This window comes from Leucopleurus acutus (assembly GCF_964270905.1).
Source record: "Leucopleurus acutus genome assembly, chromosome: 2".
NCBI lineage: Eukaryota > Metazoa > Chordata > Mammalia > Artiodactyla > Delphinidae > Leucopleurus > Leucopleurus acutus.
The window spans coordinates 150792007-150806871 of NC_139143.1; the positions used below are offsets into that span (position 1 = coordinate 150792007).

Sequence of the window (14865 nt, forward strand, 5' to 3'; positions counted from 1 at the left end):
TTCTTCAGTGATCCGTTGGTTGTTTAGTAGCATACTGTTTAGCCTCCATGTGTTTGTGTTTTTTGCAGTTTTTTTCTTGTAGTTGATTTCTAATCTCATAGGGTTGTGATTGGAAAGATGCTTGATACAATTTCAGTTTTCTTAAATTTACCGAGGCTTGCTTTGTAGCCCAGCATGCGATCTATCCTGGAGAATGTTCCATGCGCACTTGAGAAGAAATCTTAATCTGCTGTTTTTGGATGGAATGTCCTATAAATATCAATTAAATCTATCTGGTCTATTGTGTTACTGTTGTTTGTGTTACTGTTGATTTCCTCTTTTATATTGTTATTGTGTTACTGTTGATTTCCTCTTTTATAGCTGTTAGCAGTTGCCTTATGTATTGAGGTGCTTCTGTGTTGGGTGCATATATATTTATAATTGTTGTATCTTCTTGGATTGATCCCTTGATCATTATGTGGTGTCCTTCCTTGTCTCTTGTAACATTCTTTATTTTGAAGTCTATTTTGTCTGATTTGAGTATGGCTGCTCCGGCTTTCCTCTGATTCCCATTTACAGGAAATAACTTTTTTTATCCTCTCACTTTCAGTCTGTATGTGTCTGTAGATCTGAAGTGGGTCTCTTGTAGATAGCATATATTTGGGTCTTGTTTTTGTATCCATTCAGCCAATCTTTGTCTTTTGGTTGGAGCTTTTAATCCATTTTCATTTAAGGTAATTATTGATATGTATGTTCTTACTGCCATTTTGTTAATTGTTTTGGGTTTGTCTTTGTAGGTCTTTTTTCTGCCTTTCCTCTTTTGTTCTCATCTCTCTTGTGATTTGATGACCTTCCTTAGTGTTGTGCTTGGATTCCTTTTTTCTTACATGTGTGTATATCTATTATAGATTTTTGGTTTGTGGTTACCATGAGGATTCGGTATAGCAGTCTATATATATTTCCATGATTGTTTTAAGTTGCTGATCTTTTTATTTCAAGTGCATTTCAGATATCCTGCTTTTGTATTCTCCTCTTCTCGCAATTTTTGTTTTAGATATCATATTTGTGTGTGGATGATTTCCTACCTTTACTGTAGGTTTGCTTTAACCAGTGAGCTTTCCCATTTCGTAATCTTCTTGTTTCTCATTTTGACCTTTTCTTTTCCACCTAGAGAAGTTCCTTTAGCATTTTTCATAAAGCTGGTTTGGTGGTGCTGAATTCTTTTAGCTTTCGCTTGTCTGTAAAGCTTTTGATTTCTCCATCAAATCTGAAAAAGAGCCTTGCTGGGTAGAGTATTCTCAGTTGTAGGTTTTTCTTTTTCATCACTTTAAAGGTATCATGCCACTCCCTTCTGGGCTGCAGAATTTCTGCTGAAAAGTCAGCTGATAACCTTATGGGGATTCCCTTGTATGTTATTTGTTGCTTTTCACTTGTTGCTTTTAATATTTTTTCTTTCTCTTTAATTTTTGTCAATTTGATTACTATGTGTCTTGGCATGTTCCTCCTTGGGTTGATGCTGTATGGTACTCTCTGCGCTTCCTGGACTTGGGTGACTGCTTCCTTTCCCATGTTAGGAAAGTTTTCAGCTATTATTTCTTCAGGTATCTTCTCAGGCCCTTTCTCTCTCTTCTCCTTCTGGGACCCCTATAATGTTAATGTTGGTGCATTTGATGTTGTCCCAGAGGTCTCTTTTTTTTTTTTTTTTTTTTTTTTTGGTACACGGGCCTCTCACTGTTGTGGCCTCTCCCGTTACGGAGCACAGGCTCCGGACGCGCAGGCTCAGCGGCCATGGCTCACGGGCCCAGCCGCTCTGCGGCATGTGGGATCTTCCCGGACCGGGGCACGAACCCGTGTCCCCTGCATCGGCAGGCAGACTCTCAACCACTGCGCCACCAGGGAAGCCCCCAGAGGTCTCTTAAACTGTTCTCGTTTCTTTTCAGACTTTTTTCTTTGTTCTGTGGCAGTGATTTCCAGCACCCTGTCTTCCAGCTCCCTTATCCATTCTTTTGCCTCATTTATTCTTCTGTTGATTCCTTCTAGGTTATTTTTTATTTCAATTATTGTATTCTTCAACTCTGGTTGTTCTTTATGTTTTCTAATTCTTCGTTGAAAACTTCTTTTAACTTCTCACTTTGTGCGTGCATTCTTTTCCTGAGTTCTTGGATCATCTTTACGATCATTGCTCTGAACTCTTTCTTGGGTAGATTGCCTATCTCCACATCACTTAGTTGTTTTTCTGGGGTTTTATCTTGTTCTTTTGTCTGGAACATACTCCTCTGCCATCTCATTTTGTCTAAGGTTCTATCTGTATTTTTATGTATGTGGAAGGTTAGTTATGTTTCTTGACCTTGGAGAAATGGCCCTCTGTAGGGGAGGTCGTATGTGTCCCAGCAGTACACGCCCCCTCTCATCACCCTATGACCAGGGACCAGCTGGTCCCGGGGTAGGTTCTGAACTTTGTTTGCAGGCTGAGTTCCACAGGCACTGGGACTGTATTTTTCTTGCTTCTGGTATCTGCCCACTGGTGGGTGAGGCTGGTAAAGCTTCCTTGTGGGAGGGGCATATCCCTGCCCGCTGGTGGGTAGAGTTGGATCTTGGCCCTCTGGTGGGCAGGGCCATGTCAAGGGGTGTGTCTGGAGGTGGCTATGGTCTCAGGAAGTCTTTAGGTAGCCTGTCTGTTGATGGGTGGGACTGTGTTCCTGCCCTATTGGTTGTTTGGCCTGAGGCACCCCAGCACTGGAACCTATAGGCTGTTGGGTGGGGCCAGGTCTTGGTGTTAATGTCCCAAGTAAGATGTCAGCCTTCACTCCTGGGTATGTTTGCCACCAGCTTTGATGTCCCAAGAGAGACTCATAGCCACCACCCACCTCTGCACGAGACCATCCAAGACCAACAGGTAGGTCTGGCCTAGGCTCCTGTGAATTCACTGCATTTGCCTTGGTTCCTGGTAATAAGACCTTGTGTGCATCCTTCAAGAGTGAAGTTTCTGTTTCCCCCAGTCCTGTGGAATTCCTGTGATCAAGACCCGCTGACCTTCAAAGACAAGTGCTCTGGGGGCTCCTCCTCCCGACGCCAGACCCCCAGGCTGGGGAGCCTCTTGTGGGGCTCAGAACTCTCACTCCTGTGGGAGAACTTCTGTGATATAATTATCTCCAGTTTGTGGGTCACCCACCTAGGAGGTATGGGATTTGATTATATCGCAAGTGTGCCCCTCCTACTGTCTTGTTGTGATTTCCTCTTTGTCTTTGGATGTAGCATATCTTTTTTTGGTAGTTTCCAGTCTTTTTTATTGATGGTTGTTCAGCAGTTAGTTGTGATTTTGGTGTTCTCATGGGAGGAGTGAGCTCAAGGTCTTCTACTCCACCATCTTGTCTTGTTTTCCTCACTGGGTGCTCCAGCAGGAACAGCACAGAGGTCCCAAGAGCCCTGTTACCAGGTCTTGTTAATGCAGCTTGTATACAATCATCTTTGGTAAACCCTGAGAAAGTAGAGCGTAAACCATGTGGGAGCATTCAGAAAAAGGAAGGCTCTGTGCTGCTATTTAAGAAAAAAACATCCTGGATAAAAGTCAGCATGGCCCTCCTCAGATGTTGGGGCGCATACAGGAGCTCTTTTCTCCCGCACATGTGGCCACATGCAGGCATTTGTCCCAAAGCCAAAGTGTATGTTTATTTTTTGAATGGGAATAAATAAAAATGAAGTTAATGAGAAATTCTAATTTGGTTTCTTGAATTACAATATGGATTTTTAAAAAGAGTAACTTCTTATTTCACTAATGAACCAGAACTTGGGTGAACCTGAGTCTTTATGTTTAAGACTTATCTTTAAAAATTCTTAACCAGACCAAATTCTTTCTTTCCTTTTATAGCGTAGATGGGATTTTTGGTCGGTTTACTTTTTTAATTGGAATAAATAAAGTTGAAGTTAGTGAGATATTCTAACTTGTATAACTTCTCTTGCCTTGTGAACCTTTAATGAATGGTCCTTATTTCTTTTCAAATGTAAATGCTTTTTTATATTCTCTGAAACCTAGTGGTTTAATTAAAAATACATAATCTAGAATATCTTGGAGGTTTTTTCGGTTTTTTTTAACTGAATTTGTAAAGGTCAGGCCTTAGCATGCCTTGGGTGTTCTGGCCACAACTAAAATGACTTTTGAAGACTTACTTTCAGGAATCATTTCTGTAGTTCATAAAATGACTTTTGAGAGGGGCATGTGTGTATGTATACACACAAAAATAAAGTGGATTTAAGAAATAATTTCTATATCCTTGAATGTTTATTTTTTAAAATGTCTGTGACTATTATTGGTATTCTATTTGCTCATTGATGAATTCTATGATTAGAGAATAAGGATATTGGAAATACATCTTCCTGAGTTTTACTTCTGACTTAGGTTAGGAGAGAGTCTCTGACAGGGCATTAAGGGGACATTTTGCAAATGGGCCAAATTTTCATCTCTGGTATTTGTTTGAAAACTCAAAATGTATATAAAATTATGGTATTGGTATTGAACCAAGGGAAGTGACTAATAATGATGTTAAAGTTTATTGTTTCCTTTGTTGGGATGAGTTCCACCAGTATGCAGTCCTATTCTATGAAATAGTTCTTTGTTTTATTGAGCCGGAAACCATGGCTTTCAAACTTAAAGGGAAGACCCCTAAATCTAGTAATTTACTATTTGGTAAATGAGTTTATGCTTATGCTTTTTCATAGATTTTTAGAGTTGGACAAGATTTTGTAAATTAGCTCCTCTAAGCAGATCAGTTAGTGGCAGAGCCAGGGCTGAGCCTGGGCCTTCTAGATCATGCTGGGCTTTTTTTTTGCTGCCTTGGGTCTTTGTTGCTGCATGTGGGCTTTTCTCTAGTTGCCGCGAGCAGGGACTACTCTTTGTTGCGGTGCACGGGCTTCTCATTGCAGTGGCTTCTCTTGTTACGGAGCACAGGCTCTAGGCGCGCAGGCTTCAGTGGTTGTAGCACGCGAGCCCTAGAGGTGCGTGGGCTTCAGTAGTTGCAGTGCGTGGGCTTTGTAGTTGTGGCTAGCAGGTTCTAGAGCACAGCCTCAGTAGTTGTGGCACACAGGCTTAGTTGCTCCGTGGCATGTGGGATCTTTCCGGACCAGGGATCGAACCCATGTCCCCTGCATTGGCAGGTGGATTCTTAACCACTGCGCCACCAGGGAAGTCCCAATCATGCTGTTTCTGTTTTTTTGTTTATTTGTTTTTTAAAAAATAAACTTTAAATTTTGGAATGGTTTTAAATTTACAGAAAGGTTGCAGATAGAGTACAGAGATTTCCTCAGTACCCCTCACCCCATTTCCCCTACTATTAACATATTACATTGCCATGGTACATATGTCAAAACTAAAACCAACATTGGTACATTACTGTTAATTGAACTCTAGGCTTTAAATGCATTTCACCAGTGTTTCCTTTATGTCCCAGGATCCCTTCTAGGCTACCAGACTACATTTAATTGCTATGTCTACTTAGTCTCTCTAGTCTATGATAGTTTCTCAGTGTTGCTTTTTTTTTTTTTAATAACTTTGACATTGTCTAGGAGTACTAGCTGGGTATGTCTGATGTTTTTCTCATGATTAGACTGGGGGTATGGGTTTTTGGAAAGAGTACCACAGATGTAGAATATCTTTCTCGTTGCATTTATCAGGGGTGGGGGGTTACATGATATCCACATGCCTTCACTGGTGATGTTAACCTTCATCACTTGGTTAAGGTGGTGTTTGCCAGGTTTCTTCACTATAATTTCCCTCTTATCCTTCTCTACTCTTTGGAGAGGTAGACTCATGCACCTTTTACCTGGTATTCTGTCTTCCTATCTATCTATTGGTTTTTACATTCTTACTAAGTCTTAAATTTTTCTGTCAGGTTAAGTTCTTAGACTGAAAGTGGTCTAAATTTTTGTCAGTAGCATTTGTTGGATCCTCATTATATGAAGAGTTTTTGGCACTTGGAGATTTATTACACATCTCTCTTTCTCTTTCTCTACATGTTCACATAGCACTGAAATTAACTTTTTACATGTTTGCTGCTTCTGTTGGGTTGTAAAAATGAGAGATCTTGGGGATTCTCTGGTGGCGCAGTGGTTGAGAATCTGCCTGCTAATGCAGGGAACATGGGTTCGAGCCCTGGTCTGGGAGGATCCCACATGCCCCGGAGCAACTAGGCCCGTGAGCCACAACTACTGAGCCTGCGCGTCTGGAGCCTGTGTTCCGCAACAAGAGAGGCCGCGATAGTGAGAGGCCTGCGCACCGCGATGAAGAGTGGCCCCTGCTTGCCACAACTAGAGAAAGCCCTCGCACAGAAACAAAGACCCAACACAGCAAAAATTAATTAATTAATTAATAAACTCCTACCCCCAACATCTTAAAAAAAAAAAATGAGAGATCTCTTCACTTCTGTATTTGTAATGCCTAGCACGGTGTCTGCTGGCTAGAAATTTTTCAGTAAATGTTTTGTTGAACTAAATTGATGAAGGAAACCTGTATTAGTTGGAAAACACAACAAACATCTGATATTTCATCCTAGTTTGCTATTATTAGAAATTAAAACTGGGAGTTCAACTGACTGAGTAGACCAACGAGCAAACAAAACTCCTTAGGAAACTCCTAAAATACTGGTTCTCAAAGTATGGTCTCCTATAAACAACGTCAGCATCACCAGTTAACGTATTAGAAATGCAAATTCTCAGGCCGTACCTCAAACCAACTGAATAAGAATCTCTGGGGTTGTGTCAAAAAACCTGTTTTAACAAGCCCTCCAGGTGATTCTAATGGCCAGAAATTTGAGAAATACTCCCTAGAAGCATAGAGGATGAAAAAAAATCAAAGAAAGAGAACAGCTAGTGGTAATTGACTGCAACAGTGAAACTAGTCCCCTCTTTCCCTGCTGTCTCTGTCCATGAGTAAGCTTAGGTTTATTTTTGATGCATTTACCTTGAAATCATCAAAAAGATACATGAAATGCTTCTTAGTTAAGTGTCTGTCTCTAACTGTGCAAATGCATTTGCTAGTACATTTCAGTTTAAAAACTAGTTGCTGGCCAGGTTTCAAGCGTTGTACATCATTTGATTTAGTTGCTGTATTTGTTTCAGTGACATGCTTTGATTAGGATAAAGTACAATATAATAAGAAAACAAACAAAATCATAATTCAACCGTATACTGTTCACTTTTTCTATTTTATTTGGTGGAAAAATTTTTGACTTCAGTTTTGTCAGGAAAATTATTTTCAAGGCAACGTGAACTTAGTAATATATTTTTTTAACTTTGAAAAACTGTGTTGTCTGTTGGCAGCAGATGGCTGACATAGCTTTTTTGCTTCAAGTGTCCACTTTTCCAGGAAATGACTCCCATCTGTAGCAAGAGGAATACTGACCTTTAATGTGCATGTTAGTCACTTCTTTTAGCTCATTGCCAAGCTAATAATATTACATATATTGTGAATTTGTTTGAAAGTATGAAATAATATTACATATATTGTGAATTTGGTTGAAAGTAGTTTTCTTTCTGGAGTTTCAAGCTTTTGGAAATAGAAAGTTTGTGGGGGTTTTTGTATTTAATAATTAAAAATAATTTTAATAGGTAATACATTCTCATGGTTCAGAAATCAGTACAATATAAGAAGATATTCAGTGGAAAAAAATGTCAGTCCCATCCTTGCCCTCAACTGCTCCATTTACACCTACTCTATATATTCTTATTTATCCTTCCTTTCTTGTTTATCCTCATAGAATTTCTTAATGAAAACAGAAACAGATATGAATAATTATTATCCCCTTACCATAAAGGTTACACACTATTATTATACATATACACTGTTCACTGCTATACTTTTTTCATGTTAACATAGTATCTTGGATATCTTTTCACACAGAGGGCTCCATGATTCTTTTTCTGGTCAGCTTTATTAAGGACTACTTTACATACAATGAACTGCATTCAATTTAAGTATATAATTTGATGAGTTTTGACAATTGTATATATCTGTGAAGGTACCACCGCAGTTAAGATACAGAATATTTCCCATGGATTTGCTTTTTCTTGGGCAGGTGGGGGGTTGGTTTGTTTGATAGTATTTCATTGTATGGGTATACCATAGTGTTTTAAACCAGTCTTTGCTGATGAGCACTTGGGTGCTAATACAAACAATTCTATAATTAAAAACCTATTTCATACAGCATTTCTTATGCAGGCAGGTAGAGGATATCTGAGGATAGACTCCCAGGTGTCAGATTTCTGAGCCAAAAGGGAAATAAGTAATTTGGTAGATGTTGGCAAAGTACCATTCAGTAGTCTTGGTACCAGTTTGAGCTCTCACTAGCAATGTACGAGAGTGCCTGTTTGCCCAGTCTAGCTAACAAATTGTGTTATGAAACTTTGGACTTTTGCCATTAGAAGGAAAATGGTATCTTCATATAGTTTTAACTTGCCATTTTCTTGGGAGTGAAAGTGAGCATATTTTTATAAGTTAAAGGACAGGCCATTTGTGATATATACTTTTCTGTAAAGTATCTGTTAATACTCTTAGCCTATTTTCCTACTGGATTTTGTGGTTTTCTTCTGTTAATATCTAAGTATTCTTTATATATTAGGGAAGTTAATTCTTTCTTTGCAAATATTTTTTTCCCCAGGTTGTTTTCTTTTGACATTACAAGACCTTTACTTGAAGGGTGTGTGTCTAAGTTTTTACTGCTTAGGATATCTTCCTAAAAGTTGCTTAGTTTTGATTTATTTCCTTTTCTCCGTCCTTCCTTTCATCTCTCCCTCTTTTCCTCTTTCTTTCCTTCCCAGCCTAATTTCTTAATAAAAGGATTTGAGGCAGCTTGAAGATGCTTTTTTGTTGAGCAATAATCAGTTCGTGGGTGGTTGTTGTTAAATGATTTTAATATATATGACCCTGGTTCGTCTGTTTTGAAGGCCATGTTTTTGGTATACTGCGCATTGGAGAAAGAACCTGTGCCAGTGTCCTTGCCTCCAGCCTTGGTGCCACCTTCTAAGAGGAAAACGGTCAGTATATCAGGCTCTGTGCAGTTGATCCCCTCTTCAACATCAGCCAAGGAACCTTATCACTCCTTACCACCTGTAGGCATTTTACCTACCAAAGCACCGTTAAGACAGGTATAGATTTATCAGTGTTAAAGGACTATTTTTAAAAAACAAAATGCATGGCATTTAACAGTTGATTGCTTGATGAAGATAGAAGGAGCAATCAAAGGGATCAAAAATTCAGAGCTCCCTCTGGTTGAACCTATATAGTGTGATGTCCTAGAGAAGACAATCCTCTCCTGCATTTGGCCTTACTTAGGTCATATGGATGTTTCATTGGCTTTGCCTTGATCTACCTGGAATTAAAGTTGGAGAAAGAAGATGCTCCATGTTAATCTGGCATGCTTGCCCTGGCAAAGTTAATAGCTGTTTTGTTTGTTTAATCTCTAGTTAACTCTTGATTCTTTGGGATCAAATTTTCCAATTTGGGGTTGTTCAAGGCCTTTTTTTTCCTACAACCTGCTTCTTGTTAGGTTGAGTAAAGGAAAATAATGACAGAATATGCAGATCAGCCAGTTTGGCTACAGTTAAGAACGGGGAATGAAACTATAAAAAAATGGAGATTTAGAATTATCTGAATCTTTTGTTTATGTAGACTCTCCTAGTTACGCATCTTAATGTGGTCATTCATAAGTCAAGAGTTAACTGTGCTTGAATTTACTCATTACTTAAAAAAAAGTAAAATGGACATCTTTAAGTACAGTCCCTATAGCTAACCTGTATTTTTATTCTGTAATTTTCTCTTCATCACAGCATTTCAATTGGGGTGTGATGGAAGTGACACACTGTTGCTATAGTTAGTGGGGTAGAATTGCACAGAATTTGTGAAAGTTACTGTCATGGGCTGAAAGAGGGACACTTCAAAGTTTGTTTCATTTTGGTGGAAATACTATATATATATTTTTTTCCTGTAGTGGGTTGTATCCCCTGCAGAAAAAGCTAAATATGATGAAATCTTCTTGAAAACTGATAAAGATATGGATGGATTTGTGTCTGGATTGGAAGTCCGTGAAATCTTCCTGAAGACAGGTTTACCTTCTGCCTTACTAGCCCATATTTGGTAAGACTTAATATTTAAGTGATTTAAAAAACAAATATGGTTTTGTATCAACTCTAGTTTTGTAGATTCTTATTTTTAGGCATTTGTAAGTAGGACAGTTTTTGTTTAGAATTCTTTGTAGAGAAAAATTTAAGTCTGATGATTTCTTCTGGATAGTGGACAAAAGCTTGAGAATGGGTTACCTATAGTTTTATTAGATTGACAGTGTCAGTTAATGGTTACTAGAATGTTAAAATCCAGCATTGGTTTATATCAGCTAATTAAACTTTAGTTTTTAAGAGAGAATCCAAAATTCTGAAATTTAAACAATATAAAACAAATCCAGAATCTTCAAGGTATACTTGTATAATTCTTTCTATAGGGTATATGTATACTTTTATACCTTTACGTGGGAACTATACACTTGGTCCTTAAAAAATGACAAACTTTAGTGTCTCTAATGAATTTCACATTAAATGAGATAATATAATGAAAATGCTTTTTATAGTGTTTCTGCTGCCAATCCACCTGACTATACCGAGGTTAGTTATCATGAGGTTTTCAAGGGGCAGCAAACATCAGAAGTGGAACCATATAGTTGCAAAGAGGAACTTAGAAAAGAACAAAGGACAGCAGATCTGCCTTAAAAGGAACAAGAACCCAAGGCTGGGAAAGATTAAATATATGTAGCTAGTGATAGCTGCCACTTTCAAGTGCCTAGGCTAGGCACTATGCTGAATAAATGGCAGCTGTCATGGGTTTACCATTATGCCCAGACTTTTTATGTACTTTGTCTTTAATTCTCACAGTAACCTTGCAAGATAGGTGTAATCTCCACTTTATAGATGAAGAAACTAAGGCTTGGAGAGGTTAAAAAATATGGCCAATGTCACAAGAAGAAATAAGTAGAAAAGCTGGAATTTAAGGTTTCTTTGACACCATAGCCCATAGTCTTTTAATCAGGCCACATTGGTTTTCAATGAATCAAACAGATCAGGACTTTAGAAAGCTGACCTTAAAAACAAAAGGCGGGGGGGTGGGGGAAGCAAATAGAATAAAACATTTGCTGTTTCTCTTCAAGTGATTTTTGTAAAGGTTTCCAGATTGCTGCCTTCTCTCCACACGTGATCTCCATTTGCAGCTGTTATTTTTCTTTGACGGTGATCCTGACATCCTCCTACTTCAAAAGTTGCAGGAAACAAGCTGACATGGAGTATTTTGCTTGTTTTAGAATCATTCTAATGCCACTAACGAACCAAATTTGTTGAAACTTAGGTTTCATTTTTAACATGTTTTAATGTTGAAAATGTTGGGAGTAGAGAATGTTGGAATTCTTTGGCCCACCACAGCTTTTACTCCGTAGCGGTTCTGGAAATTGGTAAGAAAGCACAGAGCAAACCCAAATTAGAGGACCCTGCTCAGCACCAAGGTGAACAGTCTCTTTTTCTTACCATTTTAGCCAATAACTCTCTTCTAACATTTTAGTGAGTTTTTGGCTAGCCATAAGTTGGTATGACTTTATTTTTTAATTCAACTGGTGATTATTTCAAAGCTACATAGTCATATTAATTTTCCCCTGGATTTTTAGAATGGTAATTGTGACATTTACATACTGTTCTTTTTGTTTATTTGTACAGGGCATTATGTGACACAAAGGACTGTGGGAAGCTTTCAAAAGATCAGTTTGCCTTGGCTTTTCACTTAATTAATCAAAAGTTAATAAAGGGCATCGATCCTCCTCACATTCTTACTCCTGAGATGATTCCACCATCAGATAGGGCCACTTTACAAAAGGTAAGACAACTTAAAAGAAAACCTTAATGCATTAACAGAAAAGAACAAATGCTATGCCAGGTGACAGAATCGATTTGTATGGAATAGTGGAGAAAATGTATCTGGCTAGAAACAGAGCAGTATACTGTTTATGGTTTAATTTGTGCCTATAAATATGTTGGAATACCTTGTATGATATCCTTGGGCTACAGCTCATTTATCCCACCATTCATTACACATATGACAACCATACTTTCCAGTCTTAAAACTGGAAAATGTGGTCTTGTTTTTCCCCTGTGGATATGTAAATTAATTTTTATGAATAGAGTGTAAATTTTAAATGAAACCTATAAGAATTAAATTACTGCATTTCATTTGATAATTCACTCTTGGAGAAAACAATACAGATTTGAAAACAAAATCTAGGAGATTATGATTGCTTGTTGTCAATTTTACATAAAAAAAAAAAGAAAAGAAAAACTTGTTGAGGAAAAGTCTGTGTGGTTTTCACCATATAGATGACCTTCTATTCCTGAGCATACAACCGAATTTCATATCTGAACAGCTAGAAACAGGTTTTAGCTACTTTTGGTTCTGCCCAGCAGTGGGAATTTTCAAAACTACATGTTTCAGTAATGCTGTACCTTGATTTTTCTCTTCTCATCTAGAAACCCTTCCTAATATTGTGGTTTATAATATCTTGGCCTTCTAATAGAGCTTTAAAAGGACTTGCATGCTCTAGTGGCTGTTTGCCCCTCCATACTTTGTGTCTTTAAGTATCTTGTGACCTACAAAGTAACCATGGATGTGGTGATTCTTCAGAGTTACCTATATAGGAGTTGTCACATATTTGGTATCAGGAGAGTTCTCTTTAAAATGTCAGTAGAATGTCTTGCATTAATTTTGTCACATAGGTTAAAAAAATCCCATTTTAACAAATCTAGTAACAGTCAAAACTGGATTTTTTTCCTAAGTCAACTAAATGGAAATTTATAGCCACTAAATATAGAAGTTACATATAAGAGTTTTTATTCTTATTTTCACATTAAGTAACTACTTGATTTTATCTGCTTTGTGAGTGTTTTGGGGGGAGCATTTTGTGAATTTCTGAGATTTCTTTTGATGTAGAACATGGGTTCCCTAAGTTGTAGAGAAGGCTAGAAGTGATGCCACCCAGAAGGATAAAGGTTACAAATTTGTATTTATGCCCCCTGCTCAGTTATGGAACACTGTGTTGTTTCATCTTCTTTCACATATGTAGACTGCTTTTTTTCCTTGCTGCCTTCATTTTATACCCACTGAGTCTCCCACCAACACAAAATACACATACAGCAGAACTTTCTGAAGCAAATTGTTTGTTCATTGAAGTCTCTGTAACATTAGTAGGCACTTCGAGTTGCATCTGCTATACAGAATTTTCAATTAAGTAGATTTACTGAAGTCCATTCACTAGAGCATAGATACTTTTGTCCATGTCAGATATCAGTATTATTCATTAAAATGGGATTTTATCACTGTTGTCTTATCTATAAACCAAAAATTTTAACCTTAAAAATTAAAATTTGCATTTGTTTTGTCTTTCAAATAATCTCTTTTCTCTTTATAATCTAATTTTTTTAGAACTGCATTTTTTTTGCAGCTTTGACTAATCCTTTTTTGAATGTTGCTTTCCTTTCTGTGTTTTTTCTAGTTTGGACTATTTTTTCCATTCTGCAGCACTCTGCTTTTCGCCTTTCTTGTACTGTCAGTTTCTTAACTCTACTCTCTCAAGGTTAGAGCTTTACTTTATGCCTTTTTTAGCATTACGGTTTTTGGTTTACAAGATAACATTTTGAAATTAGAGGTTGTTTATGCCTCAAAGTTAATGCAGAGAAAATACCTAAACAGCATGCTTTTGTCACATGTCTGTCACTTGGTCCTTGTGTGCATTTTAACTTGCCTTCCCTAAGCTCTCTGATCCACTTAAAATCACCAAAGTGGAATTTTTGTGTAATACACAAAACAGGGTGAGAGAAAATATTTTGCAAGAAGGGGACATGGTACATTTTTCTTCACATGCCCTTCTTATACTTTATATACTGTTAGCCGAACTTTTTCTTTGCTTCCTGATTGCATGTTATTTTATTGCTCTAGAACAGGAGTTTAATTTTTGTGTCAGCAATTGAGAGTGACACAAGTACACTTATCAATACCAACTAAGTACACTAATCTTCATTCTGGAGTCATCTATGGTATTACCATATAACTTGTTTGAAGTTAAACTTATTTGTCTCACTCTTCTTATTTGATGATATTTTTAATAGGGAAAGACTGTCAAATGTGAGTCACTTTTTTTGAGTTAGAGTGACAGAACAGGTACGGGAGTCCTGAGTTTCTTGGTTTGCTTGCACCTCTGATAGCAAATTTCTCAGTAGCACTTATGGGATATAAGTTACTCTTGGTGATAAAAGTGAGACTAAGTGCTAATTTTTCATTTTGTTGGCCTTTCAAATTGTCTGGCCAGGCTTAATTAGCTCATAAGTCAAGTTTGGGCAGAGTTAAAATCCTAGTAAATACTTGTCACATTCAGAAACCCACTTTAAAATTTCTGACTTTTTAGAATGATAAGGGTCTATGTGTCAGTGAAACACATAATAGTAAAACATAGTAAGAGGCATATTTGGTACAAATCTGTAATTAATATAAAATTGAGAATAGCGTTAATTGAATCCTAACGGATGAGTTTTGGTATTGATAGTCAAAACAAAACAAAACAAAACATATGAGGACGGTTATGCAGTATAGCATAAAGAAATATAGAAGGAATTATTTGCCACATTTTATTGATGTACCTGTTTATCAAGTTGGCTTTTAGGGTAATGGTTTCATTTACCTAAATGATCTTAATATGCAGGTGCCAAGGGGCATAATGTGAAATAGCACTTGAATTTGATTAGAAGTCTCCTGATCAATATCGCCTATTAGCTAGCTGGGTTCAACTTTAAGCAAGTCATTTAATATGTTTCTTTAGC

General features: G+C 37.4%; 1 protein-coding gene across 1 annotated transcript in view; it reads left to right on the forward strand.

The window, feature by feature from the left end:
• Positions 1–14865, forward strand: part of EPS15 (epidermal growth factor receptor pathway substrate 15) — a 160191-nt gene that overhangs the window by 55917 nt on the left and 89409 nt on the right. Inside the window, exons 9-11 of the mRNA XM_082834099.1 lie at positions 8914–9003; positions 9957–10102; positions 11719–11875. Of these exons, the coding sequence (XP_082690225.1) occupies positions 8914–9003; positions 9957–10102; positions 11719–11875 (393 nt within the window). The remainder of the gene's footprint in view (positions 1–8913; positions 9004–9956; positions 10103–11718; positions 11876–14865) is intronic.